This window comes from Uloborus diversus, chromosome 3, assembly GCF_026930045.1.
Source record: "Uloborus diversus isolate 005 chromosome 3, Udiv.v.3.1, whole genome shotgun sequence".
NCBI lineage: Eukaryota > Metazoa > Arthropoda > Arachnida > Araneae > Uloboridae > Uloborus > Uloborus diversus.
In genome coordinates, this window is record NC_072733.1 from 91,701,865 (window position 1) to 91,721,317 (window position 19,453).

Consider the following 19,453-nt stretch of genomic DNA (forward strand, 5'->3'; position numbering starts at 1 on the left):
TGTTTTTGTATTTTTGTCACCTATTGTAGGTTAGCTTTAATTTACAAGCTTGCTTATTTGTTTCATGCTGAGAAAAAGTGCAAAAAAAAGAATAATTCCAAAATTTCCCTATTGTTAGTATTGAATACAAAACAAGTTGCTTCAAATATCTCGAAAACTACTTTCTGCAGATACTGCCAATCACCTGCCCACTGCAGTATAAATGTTTGAAGGTGCACTGAATTTTACTAGTGCTAAACTCATCAGTAAAAACTTGAAATTGAAACAACCATCAATCGATTAATTTTTAGAAATACCTTGTTTTTTTATGTTTATTTTTGAAAGGGGACACATCTAATATTCTCGATACCATTTGGATGTGTCCAAGTCTTTATGCACGATATTTAGTATTATGTAGCAAAATTCTGAAAAGAGGCCTAAATTTTATGCATAAGGATAACATTAGAAACACTATCACCTCACTACAATCCTTGATTACAAAAGCTTTAGTTAAAAAAAAACCACAATCCAATTTTATTTATTAAATTTATATGCGTCTTGCATATTTATATTCTGATGGCATTGAAACGTCATTGACTCAACAGGCCTTTGTGAGCCCAAGAATCTTTTTTGTACAAAAATATTCTTATTTTTCTATGTCTTATACAAAAAGTGTACATTTTAAGTTGAAAATGTTGACAACTCATTATGCCCTTTTTCAAAATTAATAAATTTGATTCAATTACAATTAGGTTGCCAATGATATAAAATTTTGAAATAAGAAACAGATTTCAATTTAAATGGCATGAATTTTTACTATTTAAATTCTGGGACCTTTGGGAGTCACTGTAGACCCCTTGTCAGCTAGGGCTTGCCAGCCCTCCATAAATATATCACTTAGATTCCAAGCTAGGCCCACTATAGTTGAGGCAAACCTAACCTGGGAATATTGTGAAGGCTACGCAAATCCTAATCACAGCTTTACAGAGCTGCCTGTTAGGTTTACAACAGGCAGACATGGCCTCTTGTTGACCCCGTCAAAATTTAAACTTCCTATAAGCAGGCCTGTCATTTAGGAGGGTCAATTGCCTCACCCCTAGCTTTGAGAAATTAATCTTACATATAAGGGGTTGTAGTTCCTGCAATAAAATTTGCATTGAGTAAACAACCTCTCCCACCCCTCAAACCCTGGAAAAATTCGAAACGACAAGCCAGCTTATACGAAGTATTAGCAGTTCAGGAATACTAAGAAATTAAGAATTTCTGTACTTATTCATGTCTTGAGCAAACCAATGTGATTTTAGCCAATTGTAATAATTACTGCGAATAAGAAACAATTACCTTTTCACAGATTATAGGTAGTTCAATTATTTGGTAAATATTCACTTCAAATTTTTTCAGAGTTACCAGAAGATCAGTTTTCAGTGGCTGATTTATGGGTTTAAGGGATCCGTTGAAGTATGTTTTTGGGGACCCCTTTGTCTGTAATTATCATCATAATTGGCTGGATAGCCTATTGCGAGCCTTGGTCTTCTTCAGGAGATCCCGCCAGGCTGTCCTCCTCTTTGTCGTTGACTTCCAGTTTTTGGTTTTAATGAAATCAAAATCAATGTCCACACAGTCGACCTATCTCGTTTTTGGTCTACCCATTGGTCGCTGTCCAAATGGGACCGCACTAAAGACCGTCAACGCAGCTCTATCATTTTCATTCTCGAAAGATGACCAGCCCATCTCATTGTTTAGTTTGGTGATATTTCTAAAAAGTTTATTAAGTCTTTGTCTATCATAGAACTAAGTAAAAAAATTTAAAAAAAAAAGGCTGCAATTTTGAATCATCTTTATAGCCTTATGGTCCTGGAAGCCCCTTACAATTGCAACATGGTAGATCTGCCATTCCATCTCTAGAATTTTTTTTTTTTTTACTTGTCTTGATGCTGTCCTAGATATTTTGGTCTAAACTCGGATTTTTTTAATGCAAAACCAAAATACCCCCATCATAGCTTCAGAACAACAGTAACATACCTAATCACAGATATAACACTAAGATATCTTACTGTTGCTTTGAGGGGACAATATAGGGTTTTTTTAAAGAAACACAACCAAGATTTTATTAGTATTTAAAATAAATTGGTATGATATTCCGTTATCATTCTTTATTTTCAACTTTAACTTTTTAATCACCAGTAGGATTGCAGGAAAGGTAGGAAAAATTCTTAATATTTTTTGACTGTTCCATAACCCAACTAATTTTTAAAACTCATAAGTAAAATGCATTTTAATATTTTTCGGAAAATATAAAAGGAATATCGTCTGCAAATTGAATTATGCGTTACTTCAACACACAGAAGAATCAAACTGAAGTATATTTACGAATTAAAATACATTGAATCAATACTGAATTAAAAGAAATGTCAAATATATCCTAAAAAATTCAAATATTTTTTACATTATATTAGTCAACAATATAACAACTTTTTAGTAACGCTAACAAAATTCGTGGTTGTTTCACAAAATAAGATTGTATGTGACAAAACATAAGTTTCAAGGATTTTAAATATAATACGAGTTAAAATATGAAAACCATAACGTATGAAGATGAAGCCAAGCTTTCACGACTGCACAAGTAGCATTTGTAAACAAAATTTATAAGTCTCAATACAAAATTTAACTAGCGTAATATCCGTACACGACTTGCAACATTTAAAAACTTGATACATATTGTGTTCAAATAATTGTTTAATTAGACCAAGAATATCGTTCAGAGTTTTAAAAATACAGAATTTTATGACAATCGCGACTATTACAATGAACTTTGTTTTCAAACACAGGTTGCAAACAGAGGCGCTTGAGCAGAGCATGAGCAGTGTCGCATACGTCACACTTGTGCCTATTGCGCATGTGCCAGTTGTGTCTCTACACAGTCGGTGGTTACCGCCCGCGTAGTGTGTGATCGTCCGTAGCTTAATAAACATGTCTGGTTTGTATCCACCTCGAGTCATTGTATTACTCACATTGCTACATGGTGTCAGAAGTAATAATTAAAATAATAAAATGACACAGCAAGAGACAGGAATGAGTGGTTTAAAACCACCGATGTCGCTCAAAATTCGCCAAGATAATATGGCAGACGTTTGGAATGACTTCAAGCAACAGTTTCAATGGTATTCCGTAGCTTCTAATCTGAAAGCAAAACCAGCAGAAGTTCAAGCGGCGGTGCTTATGACAACAATAGGTCATGAAGCGATAAGTATATTTAATACTTTCAAATTAAGTGATGAAGATTCCAAAAATATAGATGTTATTTTGCAGAACTTCGAAGATTATTTCGCTCCGAAGAAAAATGAATCCTTCACAAGATGGAATTTCTTTAAATTGAAGCAAAGCGAAAGCGAAACGTTCGATGAATTCGTCACCGAAGCTAAAAAAAGAATTCAAGGCTGCAACTTTAACGAACTGACCGACGGTCTCTTGCGAGATAAGATTGTGTTCGGTATCATTAATGACAACGTGCGAGAAAAATTATTAGCAGAGGAAGATCTAACATTAACGAAAGCTATACAAATTTGTCGTATTTCGGAACAAGCGTCAAAACAGCTAAATGAATTAAAGAACGATCCGAAATTAGAAGTTGATCGTATCAAATCGAAACAAAACTTCGAAAAAATCAAGAAATCCGGCTCATACAGAAACAACAGGAGTGGATTTTACAAAAATCAAGAGTTCGAGTGCCAGCGTTGTGGTACAAAACACGGAGTTAAATCGTGTCCCGCATTTAACAAGCGCTGTAGAAAATGTAATAAGGTAGGTCATTTCTCTAAAGTTTGTAAATCTAAGAATATTCATGTTTTGAATAATTTTGAGAACAACAATAATGAGAATGATAAATGTTATTCTAGTGGTGAGTCTAAAGTATACTTAGACAGTGTGCAAGTAAATTTCAATATAAATTCTATTGATAATGATTGGCATGAAATTGTTCATTTTTCTAATAAATCTGTTAAATTTAAGTTAGATACGGGGGCTCAGTGTAACGTTGTTAGCTATGAATTAGCTAAAGAACTGGAAGTCCCGATTGTCAAAACAGAAGTAAAAAAATTGATTTCGTTTAGTAATCATGAAATGAACGTTAAAGGTGAAATTAATGTTACTTGTAAAATTAAGAACAAAAGTGTTAATTTAAGATTTATTGTAGCTAATGGTAATGTAAAACCTGTTATTGTGGTAACACTTGTGTAAAACTAGGCTTAATAAAAAGAGTGCTGTCTGCTGAGAACGAAATGGTTCCAGTAAATTGGAAAACAAAAATTTATGAGGAGCTAGGTTGTTCAAAAGACTTTGAATATGATATTGATGAAAAAGCTCAATTTGATGTATGCCCGCCTAGAAAAATTCCTTATGGCATTGAAAACAGTGTAAAACAAGAAATTGATCGAATGATAGAATTGGGTGTAATTGAACCGATAACTGAACCTAGTTTGAGTGTAAGTCCATTTGTAATTGTTAGAAAAAATGGTAAATTAAGAGTGTGTATTGATCCTTCCAAATTAAATAAGCATCTAAAAAGACGTCATTTTCCGTTAAGAACTGCTGAGGAAATTGCTGTAAAAATTAAAGGAGCAAAATGTTTTGCATTATTAGATTGTAAACGAGGTTTTTGGCAAATACGAGTCACTGATAAAACTTCAAAATACCTAACAGTTAATACCCCCTGGGGAAGGTACGCTTACAAAAGAATTCCACTTGGGTTAGTTTCTGCACCTGAAATTTATCAGCAGAAAATGTCAGAATTATTGAAAGATTTTGAGAATGTCGAATGTTCTATGGATGATATTTTGTTATACGCTGAAAATGAAAAACAATTGAATGGCATAGTAGAAAAAGTTATGAAAAAACTTTATTTGGCAGGGTTACGTTTAAATAAAGAAAAATGTATTTTGTTTTCTAACGAAGTTAAATTCTTAGGAAAAGTTCTTAATGAAAATGGTATTGCTCCGGACCCCGATAAAGTTAAAGCTATTGAAAACATCAAAACACCCACTGGTATTAAAGAATTGCGTAGATTTCTCGGGATGGCAAATTATCTGGGGAAATTTCTTCCAAATTTTTCGCATGTTACCGAACCATTAAGAAAACTTTTAGAGAAAGACATTGTGTGGGAATGGGCTAAAGAACAAAATGATGCATTCATTAAAATAAAAAAACTAGTATCACCTGCACCTGTATTAGGTTATTATAATGTTAATGACCCGGTTACTGTAACCGTTGATGCGAGTTTATCAGCACTCGGTGCAGTGTTAAGTCAAAATAGTAAACTAATCGCTTATGCCACTAAATCTTTGACAAAAACTCAAAGAAATTACCCCCAAATTGAAAAAGAGGCGTTAGCCATTTTATTTGGGTGCGAAAAATTCCACCAGTACATTTATGGGAAAGAAGTAACAATTGAAACTGATCACAAACCGCTAGAAATTATTGGAAAAGAAACAATTAATCAGGGCCCACCACGGCTTCAAAGAATTTTCTACGATATCTTACAATATAACCCTAAAATAATTTACAAAGAGGGTAAATCCATTCCTGTTGCAGACGTATTGAGTCGAGATTGTCTAGAAACTGAAGATGATAATGATGATAATGATACTTACGTAGTACATATCGTAATGCCTATGTCTGAAAAGGCATTAACAGATTTTAAAACTGAGACAGAAAATGACTTTGAATTAAATGAACTTAAAAAAATTATCGAATTTGGGTGGCCCGATGAAAAAGCTAGGGTGCCACCAGAGTTGCAAAAGTACTGGAACTTTAGAGAGGAACTATCAATTTATGATGAACTAATTTTCAAAGGTGAAAGAATAGTTGTACAAAAATCTTTGCAGAATAAATTGCTAAATCAACTTCATCAGGGGCACATGGGTATCCATAGCTCACTTCGAAGAGCAAGAGAATCTTTTTATTGGTACATGATGTGCCATGACATTGAAGAAATGATTAAAAAGTGTACGATTTGTCAGTCACATCAACCGAACAAACAAAAAAAAAACCGGTTTTGATGAAGCCAATACCTGAATACCCATTTCAAAGGGTTGGTTCAGATCTTTTCGAGTTTAATAAAAAAATATATATTGTTATCGCAGATAGTTATTCCGGGTTCTACGACTTTCAAAAATTGAAAAGTCCTACTTCTTATGACTGCATAAAAGTGTTAAAAAGGTGGTTTTCTGTACACGGAATTCCCGAAGTCTTGGAATCAGATAATTGACCCCAATTTTCTTCCAGACCTTTCAAAGCATTTCTAAAAGACTGGGATATAAAAAGAGAAACCTCCAGTCCATATCATGCTCAATCGAATGGCTTAGCAGAAAGAGCTGTTCAAGCAGCAAAAACTGTTCTTCTTCAAAAATGTTATAAAAATAACACAGACATTGCTTTAGCTCTGCTAAATATCCGTAACACCCCAAGAGAAAACAATCTCATGTCCACCAATCAACGCTTAATGAGCAGAAAAACCAGATCACTTCTGCCCACTACTAAAGAAGCTCTAACGCCAAAAGTTGTTGAAAATGCGTCTGCATTACTAGAAGCAGCACGGATGAAAAAGACAGAATTCGCTAATCGACATACAAAAGATCCCGCTTATACAATCAGTCCTGGTGATCACGTCAGAGTGCAAAAAGATCATAAAAGATGGATCGGAGGAGAGGTAGAAAAAATGGTTAATCCAAGATCCGCTATCATTAAAAGTGGAGAGCAAGTATTCCGGCGAAACACTATTCAAGTAGCCCCAACATTAGCAGACCTTCCTGTTTCCCATAAAAGTTTTGTTGACTTTAAGTTCGACAAGTCACCTGCAGAAGTCCATTTATCGCCCCCACCTCCAGTAACTTCACCAGCTCTAAGACACACCTCACCAACAAAACTCTCCGAACTTTCTCCCAAACTTGTCCAAACCAAATCGGGCCGCATTGTCAGGCCACCTAATAGACTGGACTTATAAACTCTCTTTAAGTGTTTCGTGTAATATTGTATGTTCTGTTTTTTATTTTTACAGGGGAAGATGTCGCATACGTCACACTTGTGCCTATTGCGCATGTGCCAGTTGTGTCTCTACACAGTCGGCGGTTACCGCCCGCGTAGTGTGTGATCGTCCGTAGCTTAAGAAACATGTCTGGTTTGTATCCGCCTCGAGTCATTGTATTACTCACATCGCTACAAGCAGCATTGCGCTCCGCAACGAGCAGTACAGCGAAATTCTTGCCAACCATTTTGGCAGCTTCCGAATTTCGCCAATGCACTGTAATTGAAAGGGTTTCAAAATTCGCTTGACGGCGCCCAAAGTTCCCGGCGCCCAAAGTGCTCAGCGCCCAAAGTTCCCGGCGCCCAAAACGCTCGGCGTCCAAAGTTCCCGGCGCCCAAAATTCCTGGCGCCCAAAGTTCCCGGCGCCCAATGTTCCCGGCGCTCAACATGCGGCGTCCAATAGTTGGCGCCCAATCTTCCCATTTCGATATGCTCGGCGTCAAAAGGTCTCGGTGCCCAATATGCTCGACGCCCAAAGTTTCCGACGCCAAATATCAAGGGCGCCCATATAGGGGGGCAAGGGGGGCTCGAGCCCCCTTTTAGAAATTAGAACTTCCTTGCATTTAGTACTTTGCAAAACTTTCTTTGCAAAAATGTAAAAATATATCTTCTCCAGCCATTAATGAATAAGTAATAAAAAATGTCCAATTTTAATGACTCTAATCTGTCCTGAAATTGGGTTTCATGGGGAAAATATCATTCTAAACCATGGTTAAAATATCTGAGCCCCCTTACAATTATGCATATAGGCGCCCATGACCAATATGCTCGGCATCCAATGTTCCTGGCATCCAATTGACGGCGACCAATCGACGGCGCCCAATCTGCTGCGAAAAATCTTGCTAGACCGCGATAGTTCTAGTTCAGTAACAAACGACGCTCCAATCAAAGCGTAACTTTCGTTTCTGATCTCGCTAACCGCGTCTAGAGTCCCTATATGAAAACGTAGTTTTCAGAGTTGCGACAACACGGCATCATTTTCCTATTGGTCGAAGACCGCCTGAGGCCGGTCTAGGAAGATTGGGCGCCGACTATTGGGCGCCGGGAACTTTGGGCGCCGAGCATTTTGGGCGCCGGGAACTTTGGGCGACGAGCATTTTGGGCGCCGGGAACTTTGGGCGACGAGCATTTTGGGCGCCGGGAACTTTGGGCGACGAGCATATAGTGCCCAGTATTCCCGGGGCCTAAAATGCTCGGCGCCCAATGTTTCCGTCGTCCAAAATGCTCGGCGCCCAATGTTCCCGGCGGCGAATTTTGAAACGCTCTCAATGCTTACGTTACGGTAACTACCGGTTAGTTAACCACGCGAAAGCTAATGATCACGTACTCTAATCAACTGCTTAGAATGGTAACCGGTTGATCATAGAACGCTGGGATTAGTAACCGGTCGACCGGTGAGGTTTGTCGAACGCAAGGAATGCTTGCGTTCGCCGAGCTCAACTGGTAGCTTACCAGTTAATCGATCACGAGACATCTAATGATCACGTGCTTCATATTAATACGGTAACCGGTTGATGATAGAACGCAGCGGTTAGCAACCGGTTACTCAGTGGTCGACCGGCTAGGATCGCCGAACAAAACCAATTACAGTACATTGGCGAAATGAGAAATAAAAACGAGCGCGTTCTATTAAACAGCATGGTAACCTGGATACATTAAAGCAACCCCGAGTAAAATGTAAACAGAGCCGCCCCTTTAAATTGTGAGGTAGAAATTGCAATGCGAAATATTGCTGTTTAAAGTTTTAGTTTGTTTTAATTTCACGATTTACTGTTTTTTGGGGGCCGTGGTAGCCTGATCGGTAAGGCATTGGACTCGGGGCCGGAGGGTCTCGGGTTCGATCCTCGCTGGTCGAAGACCCACCGTCGTCATTAAAGGGGACTGGGCGACGTTAAATATGCTCGTGGTCTCAATGTCCTCCAAGTGAAACGATACCTCTGGGGGTGCTAGCCATAGATCTTAAAATAGAATAGATGCGCCTTCTCCCCACTTTTCTCCTCAGAGCGCGCGTCAACATCCCCCGTTGGACATCACGTGATCAAGGGACTCCCCTCACAAGAAACTGTTTCCCTTATCGAAGAGAATCACTTTGCGCATGGGTTAAATGCTTTAAGCATGGGTTAAACCTCCCTTTTAGCATGGGTTAAATTAAAGCATTTTACCCATTATTAAAGAAAAACGGAACACTCTGTCCCTCACGTAACACCTCATATTTTTCACTAAAAGTAATAATTAAAAAATGTAACTTTTTTTTTTCATTAAGAAATCGCAAATGTATTTGTTGTACTTTTGCAAAAAATGTTCTTTGTTACCTTTTTAGGTTATTACTTTTTAATGAAATGCGGGACAAAATGACAGCTTTTTCATGGAATGGTCCATTAGATATTTTCCCATCATAACTTTTGAAGCAGGCGCACAAGCTATTTAAACTTTTTTTCAAGTGCTTTAAATACTGAGTAGAAAAAGACGTCTTCAAAAATCTTAAACAAAAATTGACCTTATAAATTTTCTTTTATTTCAATCAAATTTTTCAAATACAGATAAATAGTTTCAATGCGTGCTTTCCCCCACAACTTTTGAAGCCAGTGCAACAACTTAACATAAAACCCGATCTAAAACCATAAACCAATTAGAAATACAAATGTAAATAGTATCGAATATCAACTCAATTAAATAATATTCTAATATTCGCATGCGTTTCGCACCAACACGATATTAGCCAAACCAATAACTTTGGTTTTGTTCCTAATTTTTAAGCAACTTCAGTGATTTTTTTTTTTTTTTTTTTTAAGTACTCAGAAAATAAATTATTTGCAATTATAAACTACATGAATGGTCATTTGACTTCCGCCCCTCCCCAATTTTTCTTTTCTTCTTTTTTTTTCGTCCCACAGACTATGATAATTTTGACAATTTAAACTCGAGGGTGAAGAAAATTAGTGATTATTGTCCCTTAACAATATTAATTTTGTTACTTTCCTACTTATTGGTCTTTGCGAATTATTTTCATTGTTTGAATTGACTGCGCGATACATTCTAACGCTTAAATATTTAGTAACGATTAATTTTATAAACTTTTTAACGAGAAAATCTGCTGCTTCTGTTTCCAACATATGCTTATTTAAATTTAGGAAAACGGAATTCGAAATTTTTCATATAACTCTTGTGGTCTCATGAGTAACATTATATTTTTGTGTTTTACTCCCAAAACTTTTTCACGTTCTCGCTCAGTTGTTCTTCACAAATGTACATATTTCAATGGCTGCAATCTTGCAATAAGTTATCATACTTGAATGTGTCCCAAAATTCTTAAATTTTATTAGGTCTATTTTTTGATTTGTTGTAGTTAAGACTGCGTTGCAGTCGTCGCTGTTCACAACAGAGTGCACTTGCCGGACAAAAAATCCAGCGTAGTCAGAAACATCATTAATATACTGCGTCATGTTAATTGAGATGATTTCTGAATTTTCCAAATCGTCGTCAAAGGAATCGGAAGAAAAGGCTTTCTTTCAAAGCATTTTTGTTACGTTTCAAATTTAATCTTAGCATTTGAAGGTTGTCAAAATCAGCGCAATTTGAAGAACTGGACTCTTTAATTTCCGTATGAATGAATAATCTTTTTTTCGCACTTCGAAATTATCCGAAAATTATTGTTGAATCCGCCCTCACAACCTGATTGCACTGAAAAAAGTTTCAAGGTGATCCTGAGTAAGCTTAAAAGTCATTACGCAGTTTAGAACTGGAATTCGGGCACTTACATACTTTTCATATGTTCCCAGCACATTTTTCATAGAAATTAGGAAACCTAAAAATCCAGTTTTTCGCGGACATACTTTAACTAATTTTCCATCGCTTGTTTTTAATGATTTAATACAATGCTCGGTATCTATAGTAAATTGCTTAAAATATTCTTAATTTCGACTCTGCATGGGGACTTTTTTTGCCTTTAGCAGAAAGAAAAATTTCTGTTACTCACTATGTCTTTATTTTTTAATAAAATTCATCAAACCCTCTTTCGCTAGAAAATCTCAGATTCACACATTTAGAGATTTCTCACATAAGTATAATGAAAAATCTTCAGACAATCCTAGACTTTTAACGGCGCTTCGCATTGTTATATCACTGCTGCCAGAGAAGAGGGAGACACGATGTCCCTTGATCACGTGATTCTCGGCAGAATCATGATGACCCCACTTTCTCCGGGCGAAATACGCTGCGCTGTAGGAGAAAGGCCCATCTATCCCTTTTAAAGATCTATGGTGCTAGCACCAGGTAGCTATTAGCTCTTGGACTAGTTCTAAATTCTCATTAACTGTTCGATCCGGTGATGGTGCTGACATCTATCGGTATATAAAATAATGGAGGCAAGGCACTTAGTATGCAGTCCTCGACATAAATACAGTTGAAGTCAGTTGTGACTCTGAATAGAATACTGTTTTTTGTGTTGTGAAATATTTCCGTTTTCGTAGGGTTTTTTCTGAATCTTAATTTACGTCTGTATTGTTGTTATGTTTGGAAAATTCTACTTGCTGTAAACATTCGCAATAAACTCACATTGAAAGAGACGCAGAACAGATTTTAGCATGGTAGATAATACATGCTGTTTCAAAATGAGTTTCTTTGACTGTTGATTTTTTTATATACTTGAGAATAGTAACTAAAATACAATCTGAGTGCGCTTCTCTTATATTGTTGATGTTTTAATTTATTGGTTTTCTCTGAATAATATGTTGAAGATTTTAGGTATTTCATAAAGTTTTTAAACAATAAAAATGTCGTGAGAAAATTTGTCAAAAATACTACCATTTAATGATCTAAGAAATACATTTTATCTCAGGAAAGAATATAATCCTTTTCATTTCATTTAATTTCACCTTCATCTGTCTCAGTTTTTAGCTTTATAAAAAAAAAAAAAATAAAAATGGGAAAGGATGGGTGGGAAGATGTTGAGTCACTGCTCCTATGCTCTGTGGGGCTCGTGAGAATTTGAGCGACCAGTGTCAGCCTTTGCACACTCCCCCCCCCATTTCCTAGAAAAAATTAAAATGACACGTTTGGCTACCACCAACTACTCGCAATCAGTAGTCATTGGCCCCAGGAACTGTAAGCTTATCCATTTCGATTGTTTTATGCTCCGAGCTTGTGTCACTCATTAACTGTACTAAATCATTATAGTCTAAAGGTGCGAGTTCATTTGTATGCTAATGATAATAATATATTCAGAGCTCAAAAAAAATTTTTTTTTTTTTTGAACTCGTTAATTTTGCCTGAATGAACTGATAATTGATAACAATTTGCAGATTGCACCAAAATCTTAATTATATTAAAATGTTCCCTATCAAAGAAGTTTACAGCAAATATTGTATAATTGATTTTGAATTCATAGCACCTGTGATAGTTGAGTTAGAGGGGGGAGGGGAGCCAAAGTGAGTGCCCTTGGCTAGTGCATTCTTATTCTTGCACCCTTTGAACTTGTTCGTTTCCGTTTTTTTCCCTTACATTCATGGCATGCAAAAAATCCGGAAAACTTGCAGAAGGGGTTGCTATTCATATTGTATTGTAATTAACTCTGAATTTGGACCACTTCAGAAGTGATTGGTAGTTGGGGGAAAGGGTTCCAAACATAACAACAATAGAGACGTAAATTAAGATTCAGAAGAAACCCTACGAAAACGGAAATATTTCACAACACAAAAAACAGTAAATCGTGAAATTAAAACGAACTAAAACTTTAAACAGCAATATTTCGCATTGCGATTTCTACCTCACACTTTAAAGGGGCTGCTCTGTTTACATTTTACTCGGGGTTGCTTTAATGTATCCAGGTCACCATGCTGTTTAATAGAACGCGCTCGTTTTTATTTCTCATTTCGCCAATGTACTGTAATTGGTTTTGCACGGCGATCCTAACCGGTCGACCACTGAGTAACCGGTTGCTAACCGCTGCGTGATCATTAGATGTCACGTGATCGATTAACTGGTAGCTACCAGTTGAGCTCAGCGAACGCAAGCATTCCTTGCGTTCGACGAACCTCACCGGTCGACCGGTTACTAACCGCAGCGTTCTATGATCAACCGGTTACCGTTCTAAGCAGTTGATTGGAGCACGTGATCATTATCTGTCACGTGGTTAACTAACCGGTAGCTACCGTAACGTAAGCATTGAGAGCGTTTCAAAATTCGCCGCCGGGAACATTGGGCGCCGAGCATTTTAGGCCCCGGGAATACTGGGCACAATATGCTCGGCGCCCAAAGTTCCCGGCGCCCAAAATGCTCGGCGCCCAAAGTTCCCGGCGCCCAAAATGCTCGGCGCACAAAGTTCCCGGCTCCCAATCTTCCCATTTCGGCCTGCGGTAGTGTTACTTCTTCTCCCGTAGGATTAACATGGAGCGTATGACAGTGCTGTGGAAAAACCCAGAATCTGGAAAATTAAAGGTGAGTCCAAGATTTTAATGCTCATATTACTGTTCTACAATATTCAAATTATACGTGTGTAGCTTTACTTGAGTGAGTCCATTCCTATTTCTTTAACTAATGCGTAATTATATCAAGAACATGTGTTCCGGTGTGCTAAAATTCCCTTCTGACACTTTATTTGGGTCTTTTATAGTTAGTTTTCCTGTTAAATCGATTATTCCAATCACAACGTTATTGAAAAACAACACTTTAAGACAAGGCAAAAGTTTAAATTGTGTAAATTAAATTTTTTTAACGATAGATCTCGGTATTCGGTTTGGCGCGATCAATTTCGTGCTTGGCGACGAGTGAAAGTAAACAAAACATACACTTGTGATGTACCGTGAGGATGTCTTAACTTGTGATTTGTATTATAAATGCTGTTTGTTGTAGAAATTTTTTTTAAAAATAAATGTGACTTGATATTAAAACCCATTTTAACTTATGTTTTAATGTTATAGGGTTTTTATTTTTCCTGATCATTGACAAAAATTGACTTATGTATCGTTTTTAATATTCCTTCAAGCTATAAAACTCCAAGTTAAATCTTCTCTTTATGCAACGTAAGTATTTACAGTGTCAAATTTTTGTTTTTTGAAAGGAGAGGCAGAGGAAATAAAATGCTTATAAATTATAGAACTTTCAATGCTTGCTGGCAGTATCTTTTAATAACATTTAGATTTAAGGAAAAACGATTTGTTATGATTTTCTGCCAAATATTTATTAGTTAAAAATTGTAAAAAAAATGTCAATTCGATTATGAAATTAATGTCACCACATGAATTTGAAAAATCGTTTGAGGTGGATATGAAGTAGAACACTTGCTTGACACACGGCAGTTTTTATCGATTTTTTAGGTTGAGCAAGCCAATTTAAAATGTACTATTTCATTAAAAATTTAATGAATTGTAGGCAGTTTTGGTTATTTTGGTAATTTACTCTTTTTTATTCAACAAGCATGTCACTCGCTGTGTGTTCCATCATAAACAGAAAACTGAGATGTTCTAAGTTAATTTCAAGTTGTGTGTTGGTACTTTTTATTATGCTCTAATTAGGGTTACTAATTTTTAGGTTGCCTTGTTATTTCCTTTACATGCTACTCTTTCTTTATTACCTGAAGAATAAAGTGCATGCTATCACCCCGCTTCAGGTCAGTAAAAATTTCTATTTTTATTGAGAAAATGATTTTTAAATAATTATGGCCATGATTGATACATAATTAACTTTTAACAAGTGTTGAATTACCTTTGAGATCAGGACCGTTATCATGGGTTTTTGAGATTGTAAAAGTCCTCCCAGTCACAACTCTTGTTTGTCAGAAACTAGGTACATTTAAAGTTTTGCGTGTTGAAATATCAATACTTTTATGATAAAATGCTGAATCAAAGATTTTTTAAGTGAAACTTTTTATGTAAGGGCTTTGAAGTTATGATCCAACCTTTTTGTGTGACGAAAAGTGGTGGGGATAAGCAATGTCGGTTAGAAGGAAAGCAGTGGCTTGCTTGTCTTCAGGTATTGGAGAAAAGTGAGACATTACACTCTTCTTGCTTCCTTTCTCATTTTGTATGGTTGCATGTACTGCGTTCAGGCAGCGCGGAGATCAATATGTACATTTGTAATTACTTACTTTAGTTATCGTAAACAGATCATTCCTCTTCTTAAGAAGGAAGAAGATGATCATTATCAGCGGACACATGTATTTAATTTTATGTAAAAATATGAATAAGAAACACAATCTGTTCAAAAGTGTTTGATGAATAGTTAAATGTTTCACGTCTATCGTGTGTCATTATGACACAACCTGTTTCTTGGAATCAAGATTTAGAAGAATTCTACTCTTCTAGATCAGCAGAAAAATAAAGTACATGAAGCTCTCACCCCACATCAAGTTCGTAAAAATTTCGATATTTGGTGGGAAAATGATTTTTAAATAATCCTATCTCGATTAATGTGGAGTTAAATTTTAACTAGTGTATAATTGCATTTTAAAATAAAGGCTGTCATCGTGGGGTTTTGAGATTATCTGTAAAGATCAGGGTTCGAAAATATCCGATATTTTTATATACAGTCGAGTCCTGACTTACGCGAGGGATGCGTTCCAAGACCCCTCGCGTAAGTCGAAATTTTGCGTTGTGGAAAAAGGTATGTGTAAAAACTTTTATAAACATAACCAATCATTTTAGACACGTGTAAACACAGCTTTAAACAGTTAAAAACCTTTTCTTAATCATACCTTACCATTTCTTACATAAAGAACTGAATTTTTATTTGTATTTAAAAAAAAGCCGTTTTATTCAACATAAAATACTGCTATGATGCACAAAAACAATGATCAATGGGAAAGAAAGACATAAAATAAACCAGTACTGTACGTACGGCATGTAGTAAGGAGAACAAATGCCCTATAGTTGTACCGTACAGTTGATTCAGTAATGATATTTGTAACTTAAGAAAAGTGAAAATGATGATTTATGCTGCAGTTATTCTAATATATTTTTAAATACAGTTGCTTCATTGGTTCTTTTATAAAGTTTTCATCTATGGCATTACCCCTCTTCCTGGTTTCTTTAATTTACAATAAAAAACAGCTTCCATTTTCATAATTTTTGCATTTTGCTTGGATACTATTACTCGGTGAACTTTTATGGATTTCCTTTTCTTGACTTTTAATTGTACGTATGGAAGATTCACTCATACCGTCATACCTAATTGTTGTGTTACCCTTCGAAGCATTTTTTGGTTCAGCTTCAGCTTTTCAAGAAGCTTTACCTTTTCTTTAATTGTCAGAAACGTTCTCGTTTTCTTTCTATCTTCACCAACTTTAGATAAAGCAGCGCTTCTAACGCTCTTATTAACCAACGCGAGTAACTCTGGGGTCCAAGGGTTACCTGCCAATCGAAGGGTTGACGTTATTAACCAACGCGGATTGAAGTTAACGCCGTGTTGTGAACAGGTTTTTCAGCTCCAAATCTAACCCCTCGGTTTCGGCGAGTTAACTCTCGACAGCGAGCTACTAAAGATGGCGGACATCGGACAACAACGCAACTACGACTTGTTTATGCTGGAGGATTGGGAACTGCTGGAATTAATTGAACGTAACACCCCGTTTGCACTGCGAGCTAAGCGCGCTCAACCCATCAATGCACTTACGAGTTAAGCGCACTTACTTTAAAAGTCGTTTGCACTAGAGAACGCACTTAAAGTTTAACTGCAAACCGCGACTTCAAATGGAATGGTAAATTAACTGTAACTGTGTTTATGCTGCGGAAGAGAAGGAACTTAGATTCTATTCCTCTTCATCTGAGCACTGCGCCGTGGCGTCGAATGAAAAAAAATATTGTTTTCTGAATCAGCCGTGACTGTGACTGTAATTATCGGCACTTCTATTTACTATTCGCAGCTTCGTCATGAACAACGAAGTTGCAATAGCTCATATATCTTATCAAGCTAATCTTACATACTTGTTTAAGAAACGTGCAAATTTCAAACGACAAATATTATTAATGATTGAAAAACAGGACAAAATTCTTCAAGAGTTACTGATGTTGAGTTTGGTACTGTCGGACAGTACAAGATGTCCAGATTCATGGTCTCTGGCAAAAGAATCACAGTGGTACGAAAGAATTGCCACTGTTTTCACGGACGAGCAGTGGAAAAGCAATTTCCGAATAACCAAAAGTATGTACTTTGAACTCTGTGATAGATCATCGGAACTTGAGAGGAAAGCGAGCAATTTCAGGAATCCCATTCCTCTTGGCAAGAGGGTTGCAATTGCTCTCTACAAACTAGGCTCGTCAGCAGAATATAGGACGATTGCCAGCCTATTTGGAGTTCACAAATCCACAGTATGTGAATGTGTCTTGGAATTCTGCTCATTACTTGTGGACAATCTTCTTAAAGAAGTGATAACATTTCCATCTAGCACAGCAGAAGTTTCTCGTTTAATAGGAGAATTTGAAGATATTTGGGGCTTTCCTCAATGTTGTGGAGCCATTGATGGTTCCCACATTCAAATAAAACCCCCCCAAAAAAAAACGCAACTTGTTATCACAATTATAGAAGTTTTTACAGTGTAATACTTCTAGCAGTGGTGGATGCAAAATACAAGTTCCTATACATAAACGTGGGGGCTACGGGAAGAAATAATGATTCTTTTGTATTTAAAAATTCAAATTTATATCGTTTTTTCCGCCAAAGCACCATTCTCCCACCTCTAAACAGAATACTAAACAATGTTAGTGTCCCTGCATGTTTGGTTGCAGATTCCGCATTTCCGTTGCTGCCTTTTCTGCAGAAGCCGTACATACAGAGGCACCAAATGCCAGAGTATCAAAAACACTTCAACTCTACACTCTCTAGAGCTAGAGTTGTTGTAGAAAATGCTTTTGGAAGGCTGAAGGCTCGTTTTCGTTGTCTTCAACAAATGGATTTTTCCATCAAAAACACAACGAAGATTATACAAGCCTGCTGCATTCTAAACAACCTCTGTGAACTAAACAGTGATGATGTTGACCCAACATGGAGTGTTCCCCAAGCTCTTCCAAATCAAGATACCGAGGAAGGAGACACTGATGAACAATCAGTGCGCATTAGAGAAGCTATTGCTAATTTTCTTGCCTCTTAAAATGTATATATGTAGATAGACCTTTTTGTACAAAATTTTGATGTTGTTTTTCACATATATGTTAAATTAGTTTACAAAGTGATTTTAATTGTATTTTGATAATAGTTTATTTTTTAAATTTCTCAAGTAACCTTCAGTTTTGTCATTGACCATTGATCTTCACATTTCAAACTGTCAGTTTTTGCTGTATTCAACATCATAAATTTTTCAAGAACTTTGTCCTGCTTCTCAACCATTGCTAACATTTGTAATTTAAAGTTTGCACATTTTTTAAACAAGTATGTAACGCTGCCTTGATAAGATATAAAATTATTTTAAATGTTTAAAATAAAAAGACCCTTTTTTAAAATTCAGATTGTTTATTTCATTTGTTTAAAATAATGCAACAGTGAAACCTAAGTCCAGGAGCCCCTCAAACTTGAATTGTTGTGAGGATAAACTTCACAATGTTTCGAATGAAATAAATAATGGGTAGACTTAGCACATACCTACATATATGCAATTTATTATGTTGTTGCGCTAAGGTTTGAAAGTTATATCTACAGTTCACCTCAAAAATGAGAAGCTTTTTTCAAGTTTTCCTCCATATATCTAATCCAGATTTCACTTTTTCACAATTTTTTTAAATCTTGCATTTTCCATGTCCAAAAAATTGCATATTGGTAAAATATGTTACAAGGAATCACCTCCTAACAATAACTTGATTTTGATAAAACATTCAGATACCACTTATGTGCTTAGAATAGCAGTATAGGTATATAAAAGAAATTTATTAAATCGTCAGATAAAATGTGCCGAATCGTATTTTTGGGAGGATGCAGCAACTTCTTTTTGATATACCTACCCTTTTCTTACACGGAGAAATGAACTTCATTGTTAACAAAAAATGAAATATGATCATGCATACATAACAAATACCTATACGTAAGGAGTAGATATGTTATAGGCATAGTTCAATTTGCTTCAGTATTTTTCACTTTCTGTATAGTGAACTTCTTCGTACCAATTTTACCCCATGCTTTAATAATGTCAGTACATGTGAAACGAGCTAATTTAATTGAACTACTTGGTTTTATCAGAGCAGGGTTGATTTGGTGCTCAAATACAGCTTACGTAGTAATTGTTCTTCAAAAATAAATTCTCCTTCCACATAAAATTATACATGATACAGGACTGAGTCATTTGTTAACAGCATTACAGCACCGGAAAATTACCCACCTTGATGCATATTTTAATGGATTTAACGGGGTACAATCATATTGTCAAAGAAACATTCAAAAAAACTATGGAACAAATAAAAATTCAATAAAATAAAC

General features: G+C 36.1%; 1 protein-coding gene across 1 annotated transcript; it reads left to right on the plus strand.

Moving 5' to 3' along the window:
• Positions 1-16,920: 16,920 nt before the first annotated feature.
• On the plus strand, positions 16,921-18,137 carry LOC129218847 (putative nuclease HARBI1). The gene is made up of 2 exons (XM_054853169.1): positions 16,921-17,191; positions 17,776-18,137. Exons 1-2 carry the CDS (start codon positions 16,921-16,923, stop codon positions 18,135-18,137), a joined length of 633 nt encoding a protein of 210 aa, XP_054709144.1.
• The last annotated feature ends 1,316 nt before the right edge of the window (positions 18,138-19,453 follow it).